The 10,470-nt window shown below is 35.4% G+C and overlaps 2 protein-coding genes across 3 annotated transcripts; both read left to right on the top strand.

Moving 5' to 3' along the window:
• Positions 1 to 1,407: 1,407 nt before the first annotated feature.
• LOC105130019 (auxin canalization protein (DUF828)) lies at positions 1,408 to 5,919 on the top strand. Of its 2 annotated transcripts, none has more exons than XM_011032330.1 (7): positions 1,408 to 1,874; positions 2,354 to 2,461; positions 3,497 to 3,941; positions 4,080 to 4,307; positions 4,646 to 4,695; positions 4,904 to 4,961; positions 5,117 to 5,919. In XM_011032330.1, exons 1-7 carry the CDS (start codon positions 1,566 to 1,568, stop codon positions 5,329 to 5,331), a joined length of 1,413 nt encoding a protein of 470 aa, XP_011030632.1. In that variant the 5' UTR covers positions 1,408 to 1,565; the 3' UTR covers positions 5,332 to 5,919. The 2 variants fall into 2 exon arrangements, with proteins under 2 accessions (XP_011030632.1, XP_011030630.1); XM_011032328.1 differs by having other exon boundaries at positions 2,351 to 2,461.
• A 1,123-nt stretch (positions 5,920 to 7,042) lies between these two features.
• CLH2 (chlorophyllase 2) lies at positions 7,043 to 9,589 on the top strand. Its single transcript, XM_011032331.1, has 2 exons — positions 7,043 to 7,456; positions 8,749 to 9,589. The coding sequence occupies exons 1-2, from the start codon at positions 7,124 to 7,126 to the stop codon at positions 9,418 to 9,420; spliced, it is 1,005 nt and encodes a 334-aa protein (XP_011030633.1). The 5' UTR covers positions 7,043 to 7,123; the 3' UTR covers positions 9,421 to 9,589.
• The last annotated feature ends 881 nt before the right edge of the window (positions 9,590 to 10,470 follow it).

The raw sequence follows: 10,470 nt of genomic DNA, 5'->3' as shown, positions 1-10,470 counted from the left end.
TCTTTATCTTTTATTTTTTAGATTTGATCTCTATTATTTTGATTATTATTTATTTTATTTGAGATAATTTATGAGATTATATTTTTTTAATTTTATTTTCATTCAACTTTTTAATTTGTAAGATTTGTTCCTCATTATTTTAATAAACTTTTAAAAAATAAAATATTAATAAATTATTTTTCACCTCATTTTTTTTATATAACCAAACACTGAAGAACATCTTTTAACTTATTTTCCATTACACTATCAAACATTAAAAAATAATTTATTTTTCCAGAATTTATTTTTCAAAAAAAAAAAAAATGGGATCTTAGTCTATACTTATATTTTTAATTTAATTTAATTTAATTTATTCTTAAAAACAAGTTAAATTTATTCGGCCAAAATCTTCAAATCAAATCTCTAGAACTATTCCTTTGATATCATTTAAAAGCTTCCATTTTCTTACCTTAGATAAGAAAAAAGTCACATATAATAAAGAACATATATTTTTATATAAAAACAGACCAAGTTATTAGCCTAAATAATTTATTACACCCAAAGGACCAGATGAGTCACACGTTTTAAATTTCAGGAACCACAAACAAAATCCAAAATAAACTTTACGGGCACTAGCACTGAGTTTTCTCACACATATATCCCATCATGTAGTCTTCTCATCTTCTCCTTGGTGCTATATATTCTGTTAAATCTCCGTAGAAGTTTCGTCGTCAAGACATTATGACAACTTGAAGAGAGTTCTGGGCAGGATCTTCATAATGTTCCTCTCGACAAATGAACTCCAGCTCTCGGCTAGAGTTTGACCAGAGCATCGGACTGAATTTCGTCATAAACTTCTCAGCGTTGGATGGCACGCAACAGCTCCCCCAGACAGTCTCTTAAAGCACGAGTTTTATTTAAAAATAAAAAATTATATAAATTTTTAATAATTATAAAAAAATTCAATCTCTTAATCATTTAAGTAAGTTCGTCTCTTTCCGCGGGCAGTAATTGCTTTTAATGATCAACTGGATAAAAATGGAGAGTAACATCTCTTCCTTCGCAGCAAAACAGTAACATAAGGAAGTGAACTTGCAACCTTGTAATCAGAGCAAGAGTGTCATTGACATTGACTAAGACGACCCGACAAAGTAAAGCTCTCTTACTTCGCACCTAATCTCTCCTCGTTATGTAGGAAAATTGCATGCTTGTTCTATGTGGATAGTTTAGTTAAGATCTGATCAATGAAGAATTTATTTCTATAAGCAAAAATTAATTAGAAGATATCTTGCAGTTGGGAGCAAAAAGAATCTAACTTGCCCTTTTCCCTCTTTATCTTTATTACTAATTTTCAAGTTGTTATTTTATATATATATATCCAATCCTCTAAAAATATTTTCAAGTTGTTATTTTATATATATATATCCAATCCTCTAAAAATTAAAAAGGACATTCATAAAAACCTGCCATCTCACTCCACCATCCTCTATAAAACACCCAAACCCAACCATCCACGTCCCTTAATAAGAACCCCCCACTTAACACACCACCAACACTAAACACACAAGCGCGCTCTTCTCTTTCCAATGGACAAACCCATAGCAGAGCCATGGCGACCGGAACCGGCCCATTTCCGGCCACCGGAAACACCACGTGAGCCCATGGAGTTTCTTTCACGTTCATGGAGCTTGTCAGCGTTGGAGGTATCAAAAGCCCTGGCTCCACCACAGATGGTTTTCTCTAGCAAGACCAACCCATGTGGTGCTAGTGGTATGATACAGGAGGATATTATTGGAGAGTTGGAAGAGAGTGGCGCTACTGTTTCTGGAAACCCGTTTTCTTTTGCTTCCTCTGAGACTTCCCAGATGGTCTTGGAAAGAATCATGTCACAGTCGGTGAGTTTAATTTTATATATTTAACCAAACACACGCAGAGAGAGAGAGAGAGAGAGAGAGTAAAGACAATATGTGAGATTTCTTTCTTCTTTCCTTTTGGCTCTCTTTGAGTCTTTGTTTTCTTCTCTCCTGATAACATACTAATCCACTCTGCTTTCGTCTTTTTTTGACCCTCTGGTTTTATATCTATTTTGATAAAATCTTGTTTCTGGTTTATTTATATCGAACAGATTTGCAAAATTTATTTCAGAATGATCTTGCTTTGAGGCCTATACACTCCCTCTTTTTTTCTGGTTCCGTCACACCCCCGACTATCGATTGAATTATTTATTTTCCCGTTCTTTACTCTTGAAACACACGCGAGCAGAGGCTCTGTCTCTCCTTCCTTCACAGTCACGACTCCCTGCGATCATTACTTATAACTATCTCAAAAAATGTAACGCCCATTTTACAACTCTTTGGGTCTGTTAATGCAGCAGGAGGTATCTCCACGCACTTCAGGCAGACTCTCCCACAGCAGTGGACCTCTTAATGGTTCCTTAACGGACAGCCCTCCTGTTTCCCCTTCTGAAATGGATGATGTCAAGGTAATTTTTTTAAGAGTTTGCCGGAGCTAATTAATATTATGAAATCTATTGCTATTTTTGGGGTAATATAATTATACAAGTCTGAATAAAGTTGTTGTCTTTGCTTTTGTGGGTCTCTGTTTGTTTTTGCTCTTTTTTGGTACAAAGCAGGACTTCTGTTCCACTGACTTTAGATCACCCATGAAACATATCTATGAAACACATCTCATGCTTTCTCCTTAACCAAAGCTAACATATATATATATATATACAGTGAGAGAGCGACTGTTTATGAACATTCGATCGATTGTTGAATGTAAATATATTAAAATTATATATTTTTTTATTTTTTAAAAATTATATTTTACATCAAAACTATACAAAAATAATAAAAACAAAATCTCAATCGGCACTGAGTATCTAATGTTCTGTTTCTCTTTTTAAAATAATATAAGCAATGATACTGCTGTTTTGATGTCGCCGGTATTATACTTTGCTTTGTTCCGAAGAAAACTATATAGTTTTCCAATGATACTGCTGTTTTGATGTCGCCGGTAATATACTTTGCTTTCTATTTCTATGGAAAAACAACAGCTAGAGGTAGCAAAAATTGAGTAAGAGGTTAACTGGCCTTCTTTCCTTGTCTATGTTTTAGCAAAAATGTCAAAAACTGCCATTGCTAGTTCTGTGGGTAAATTGCATAACGACCTGCATGTCCTTTTCTATTGAGATTCAACGATGACCTTCTTTGTTGGTTGTTTTTAGAGAACGCGGGCTGGCGCTGGTCCCCTAGTGAGTGAATGAATTAGATTAGTTACAATACATAACCACAACAACGAATTTATGGTGTATGGACCCAACTTTTTTTTTTTTGTCCAAAACATCCTAACAACTGGCCCCCATAATTTTAGATAATCACCGATGTGTCTCTGTCGTGATTAATTATCAGCCATCAATTTCACTTGCTGCATTAATTTACCCAATTTTAGGTTACAATAGTTAATCTAAAGTGATGAAAATAATGAGTTAATAATCCGTATGTATTCTCCTTGCCAGTATTGTCGATCCAACAACCCTCATAACACACAATTCCGGGCACCTGCGGTAACTCCTGGTGGCAATGCCATCACAGCCGCCACAACGGGTGGTGGTGGTGGTAAGACTGTTGGTAGGTGGTTGAAGGACAGGAGGGAGAAGAAAAAGGAGGAGACTCGAGCCCATAATGCGCAGCTTCATGCTGCGATATCTGTGGCAGGGGTTGCTGCTGCCATTGCTGCAATTGCGGCTGCAACAGCTGCCTCTTCGGGGGCTGGGAAAGATGAGCAAATGGCAAAGACTGACATGGCAGTGGCCTCAGCGGCAACATTGGTGGCTGCACAATGCGTGGAGGCAGCAGAGGCCATGGGGGCAGAGCGTGAGCACCTTGCATCTGTTGTGAACTCTGCCGTGAATGTGCGTTCTGCAGGTGATATCATGACATTAACTGCTGCTGCTGCAACAGGTATGTTTGTTTTCCTTGATTTTTGTTGGTCAATCATTTTTATCATTCTAGATAAATGAAAATCATACATGATCTGCGTGCATTTATGGAGGATGGTTTAATGGAAATGATCTCAGACTTTTTGTGTGAATGTTGCAGCGTTACGTGGTGCTGCAACATTGAAGGCGAGAGCATTGAAGGAAGTCTGGAATATTGCAGCGGTCATTCCCGTGGACAAAGGATTAGCTGTAGCTGGTGGAAATGGCAGTAATGGTAGTTCTAATGGTAGTTTCAGTGGTGAACTGGTGCCTGAAGAAAATTTCTTAGGCATATGCAGCAGGGAATTGCTTGCCAGAGGTTGTGAGCTACTCAAGCGCACTCGCAAAGGTGATTATTACTATGTTGTCTGGAATTAATTCAGTTCACAATTCTTTTGTATATTTAGTTTGCTAGCTTTGTGTTCTTTCTTTCCCCATATTGAATTGAAATTGGAGCATGTCTAGAGAACACATTGATTTGCTGTATCTCAGAGACATTTTGTGTTGTGATTTTTGCTGTTTATTTTGATGATGATTAGCAATTCTATGTCAAAGTGCTTCGTTGGGTAATATTCCCCTCATTAAATTGATTTAAAAATTGGTTGGTTTGTAGTATCGGCCTGTTAATCTAAAAAAACATGTTGATGCGGAAGGAGAGTCTTGATCAGGTTTCTTTGATCAATGCAGGTGACCTTCACTGGAAGATAGTTTCTGTTTATGTCAACCGAATGAATCAGGTAATTAGAGCCTCTATTCCAAACCAATATTTCTGCTGTACTTGTTTTGGAATCAAATCATTTAATTATTTAGACATGATGAGTTTGAATCAGACAAGGTAAAAAGGGATCGGTGCCAAAGTTAAAGATGATCAAATGATGAAATAAGTAGAACCACTTTCTTTATTTCGCGCTTACCACCTAGCTTTTGAAACTTCTTTTGGTGCAGGTTATGTTGAAGATGAAGAGCAAACATGTAGCTGGGACCATAACGAAAAAGAAAAAGAGTAAGTATCATTGCTTTTGTCTTTCTCTAATAATGTGAAACCAGAATAGGAGGTGGGGCTTCTTCGATTCTGGGGATTTGGGAAAGTTCAAATGGCACTAAAGTGTAAAAGATCAAAAGGGAATATCTTTAATTCACCTCCTTTTGAATTTACAGATGTGGTGTTGGAGGTGATCAAAGATATGCCCGCCTGGCCAGGCCGCCACTTGCTAGAGGGTGGTGAGCATCGACGGTATTTCGGTTTGAAGACTTTGCAACGGGGTGTTGTCGAATTCGAGTGCATGAACCAGAAGGAATATGATCTCTGGACTCAAGGTGTCTCGAGACTTCTCTCCATAGCAGCAGAAAAGGGCAACAGACATAGAGTGTGACTATCAACTAGGGGGGTTAGGTTTGCAATGAAGTGGAAAAACTGGGATTTAGGATTATTATTATTATAATAATATATATAGACTTGTTAAAGCTTTTTGAGATTCGGTTGGGTTATATTTTTGGTGTTCCTAAATTGTAAAGAACGAGGAATTTAAACATAGCTAGCTTATCCATGTGGGTCTCTCTCTCTCTCTCTAGCCTCGGGGGGATATAGTTGGGGCCTTTGTTTTTGTATCTGAACTGGAAAAGGCAAAGTGTTGTGAATTAAAAGCAGGCAAAAACCATGTGATCTAAGCCTGCGTGTGTTTCACCGTCGAGGGAAATAAAAGGAGAGTCTTGGACCGGGGTGGTCAAAAAGAGAAGTTCGATAATGGAATGGTAATGGAAGATAAAGACACGGCTTGAATGTATGTGCTTCCTGTCATGTGGGCTTTGTTTTTGTCTCCCTCATTTGTTTAATTAATGGAGCGCTTGTATTTTCCTTATGGTGGAGGCCATGATTGTCTTGATTAGGGTATCTCCACTTTACCCAATAATTTTGTTTGGATTAAGTTAATCAAGAGTGTTAACGACGTTTTGATTAATGTTGTGTTGGATTCCATCTTGATTGTCAGAAGATACTTCCACTGTATTTGGAATCTTCTGATTCTAAATAAATTTTATAATTAATATAAAAATAAAGACGAAGATGAATGGGAAAAAAAAAAACTATTCTAAAATATCACGGGATAATGTCCCTAAACATGTGCTTGATAAAGACAAGTCCTGTATTTTGCACAAAAATAATTATGATTCCTTAGAGAGAGTGAAAATGTTCTCAGCTTGTATTTCTCATAGGTTAAAAATTAATAACTTTAGCATATTTTTTTTTAGGTTAAAAATTAATAACTTTAGCATATTTAAAAAAAAAAAACATTTGTTTATGTACTTTCTAAATTAATTTTTGAGAATATAAATTATAGTTAATAATCTTATAAACTTCTCTTTCAATGAAGAGCACGAAGAGTGTAGGGAAAAAAATAATCTTTTATTAATATATCGGTTCGGATATGAGATCTAAGTCTATAATCAGATGGATTCGGCTTAAATGTGTAAAACTTAACCCAAAAAAACTTTACTGCTGAAAAAAAAAACATTATTTTCGGCCTATAAAATTCTAGAGAGAGTTTAGTACTGTTTGCGAAATCAGGCTACAATTCTTTTTTGGCCGATTTTTGAAAAAATAAATGAAAACTACTTAAATTATTAGGATAATCAAACAAATAATTAAAATTACAATTATACTCACACAATTAGTCAGGCCAATTAAATACATGATATTGGGATTATAATGGGCTGGGCATAAAGCCGATATTTGCTTTACTTGGCCCAACAAATGCCCATTAAACATGTAATGGGTATTAAGGAGGATAAAAAAAAATACATATAGGTATTTATTTTATACCCTATTAATACCCACTAATTTTCTTGTAGAGACTTGATTAACAATATAGAGACTTGAATGCATAAACTGTAATAAAGGAACCAAAAAATATTTTTTTTAAAACGGTTGACGACCGAAAAAATTATAAATAATTGTTAAAAATATTAATTTTAAGGAGAAATTTTAACTTTCTTGAACATTGCAAGGATTAAATTGAAAGATTTTGACATTATTTTTAGCAGAGAATAAATTGGCGGGTAATTGGTTATGGACCGGGTAACCAATCGCAGGTTGTCGCGACTCTCTCTCATTGAACAAGGCCATAAAAAGGCCACCTGAACAACTTATCCTTGGCACAAGAAACTTACATGAAAACGTTAGAGAGAACAAGGAAAAGCCTAACTAATACAGTAACCATGTCCTCCTCTTCTGCTATAGCAACTGTTACTACTACTGTGTTTGAGGTTGGGAAGCACACAACAGTGCTTCAAAAAGTAGAATCAAGAACTACATGCTGTACCGCAAAAGCATCACCTCCACTTCCTGTTCCACCTCCAAAACCACTATTGATCGTTATGCCATGTGAAGCAGGGGAATTCCCACTTCTTGTTTTCGTCCATGGTTACCTTCTTTACAATTCTTTCTACTCCCAGCTCCTGCAACATATTGCTTCTCATGGGTTCATTGTCATTGCTCCTCAGGTACATATCACTCTCTCTTCTTGACTTCTTCTTTGTGATCATATATAGGTCGTGGCAAAATTTTGATGCAGCCATGGTCCATTATGAATTGCAAGTCTTTTAAATATATTCAAAGGCTCCAAATCTCCTATCGCGGCTGGATGCAATTAGCTTTTTTAAGATACTTTCCATCACGTTGTGTTATTTGTATTCATCGACTGTGAGTGAATTGCAAGTGTGATGAATTTGGATATATTTGTGCCTCTATTAATTAGCATTAATTTCGTTAGTAAAGCAGAGTTTCTACCCAAAATCAATAGATAACAAATAAAGATGACGATTAGATACTATATTCTGATCCCAAATTGAGATCATTTCGATGTTATTAAATGTTTCATCTATTTACATTTTCTTTTTCCCCGGATTAAAACAGTTGGTTTTGTATTTTCCTGGGTATGTACTATGTGTTACTGTAACGACCACAACCTTTTCTGCAAGAGTTTTTAATTTTCTTTTTAGTATTCTGCAAATTGACATTGGTGTGCCAACTGCGAAGTGGAGATAACTTCATTTCGCTCTCAAAGGAAAAAAAGATAAAACTTTAGTTCCCAAAGAAGCTATGGTGCCACGCCATGCCATGTTGGTCCCCCCAAGTAACTTCATCTCTAAGGCAAAACATTTCAAAGTTTCGTTTTCTCAAAGGAAAATTAAACGATAATCAGTGGCATCTCTGATGCGATCGATGATGGATGAGCCAGAATGCTCGAGATATTGTATCCTTGTCTCCTGATGCTATATTTCATTTGTCTGTACTCTTTTCAGTCTTCACATATACCCCATCCCGTGTATAATTGTCCTTGTCTTTCACGTTTTAAAGCGACACTCGAGCCAACTTCTCTATTTTCTCAACCCGTTCCTATTTAAAATTTTGTGTCTTCTACGTTTCAAGATACTGGATTTTCCATTTTAACTTTCAAGTCCCTGTATTTGGTGCTCATGTTTTGCTTTATTTCTTTTAGATGAATTGGTTAATTATGGGGTTAGTAAAGGTCAGGAGAGGGATTCGATCCAAATTCCTGAAGTACTTTGACAAAATGCTGTATGTGAACAAATATGGCATAGCAATCTATATCAAAAATGAAAACCATCGGATTAGATGCTACAAAAACCATATATTAGTTAAGGTTCGGTTCTTCAATTGCATCAATTAGTATCTTAGTCGCTTGATGCTTGCCTGTTGATTTCTTCAATTTGAATTTTAACTAGCACTACTTTGTTACTCGTTGAATCTTTTTCTTCCCTGCACTTGGCAGTTATATCTCGTGGCTGGACAAGATTCTAGTGATGAAATTAAATCTGTGGCTGCAACCACAAATTGGCTATCCGAAGGACTGCATCACCTACTTCCACCCTATGTTAAACCAAATCTAAGCAAGCTAGGCCTTGCAGGCCATAGTCGAGGTGGCAAGACTGCTTTTGCATTAGCTCTTGAGAAAGCAGCAACCACATTAAAATTCTCAGCACTAATTGGCGTGGACCCAGTTGATGGAATGGACAAAGGGAAACAAACCCCTCCACCAGTACTCACATATGTTCCTCATTCGTTTGATCTTGATATGGCAACCATGGTCATTGGTTCTGGCTTGGGTGAGCTGAAGAAGAACCCTCTGTTCCCTCCTTGTGCACCTGAGGGTGTTAATCATAAGGATTTTTTCAAAGAATGTAAAGGGCCGGCTAGTTATTTCGTTGTGAAGGATTATGGACATCTTGATATGCTAGATGATGATACTGAAGGGATTAGAGGAAAAGCTACATATTGTCTGTGCAAGAATGGGAAGTCCAGGGAGCCGATGAGGAAATTTATTGGAGGAGTTGTGGTCGCATTTATGAAAGCATACTTGGGAGGTGATAGCAGTGACTTGATGGCAATAAAGGGGGGGCAGACCGGACCGGTGGAACTTCAAACTGTTGAATATGTTCTCTGAAAATTATATGATATGAACTCCAGGCAACCTGTGTTAGAACAAATTCTCTCAATTTATGATTATTATTAAGTTGTTCTGTAAGTATAATGATGGTAACAATTTTGCTTATGATATGGATTTTGCAATGAATTTGAAGTCGTGTGTAGCAAAGATTGCACGTTGGAAACCATATTCTAGCTACGCCTTCATCTGTGTCAAGTCCTGTGTTTTTATGGGCTTTAGTTAAGCACATGTGTCGGCCTACTAGTTTGGTCCAAAATAAACTTAAGGGAATCCAGTCCATCATCAATCCCACTGCACGCTTTTTGGAATTGCTGTAAAATTTATTTGTTTTATTTAAAATTATTTTTTATATATTTTTAAATTATCTTTTAATATATTTTAATATATTGATGTCAAAAATAATTTTTAAAAATAAATAAATATATTTTTAATACAATTCCGAATAAGAATTTGTTTTAAAAAATAACTACCATATTCTTAAATCACCAAATATAATATGTAACTATCTTCTAAAATGTGCACGATTTTAATTTTAGAGTGTATTAATTATTTTTTTATTAATTTTATTTTAATCAAGAAAATATATTAAATTTCTTATAAAATGATGTGTTTCTTATAAAAATAAAAAAAAAATTTCGGATGGAAACAGAAACTAAAAGTTTTACCTTTTAAGTTTGCCCACTTTTTTATTTTCTAGTATAATATAGCATTAAGGATTCAAATATAAAAAGTTCCATACCCACTGAACAAGACCTGTTGTTTTATCTGGAGACAACATTGTAATCGAAGACATGAATGCTCACAGAGAAGAGTACTGATATGTTGCAGAGATGGTTTGATATGGTTTTTTATTTATGAAAAGTTATTTTTAATTAATTCTGGATGTAAAAATCTACCATACAATAATTTTAACTAAAATTATATTTTTTAAACTTAATTTTTTAAAATTAAAATTATAAAAATAACTACGATACCACTGAACAGCGTGGCTCTTCATTATAGGCTTTCGGAATTGGTTTTTAGGTGTCATGCTGATTCCCTTGTTGT

Source organism: Populus euphratica, unplaced genomic scaffold, assembly GCF_000495115.2.
Source record: "Populus euphratica unplaced genomic scaffold, PopEup_1.0 scaffold17.1, whole genome shotgun sequence".
Taxonomy (NCBI): Eukaryota; Viridiplantae; Streptophyta; class Magnoliopsida; order Malpighiales; family Salicaceae; genus Populus; species Populus euphratica.
Note: the sequence above shows the minus strand (reverse complement) of the source record. Positions and strands in the feature narration are given on the sequence as shown.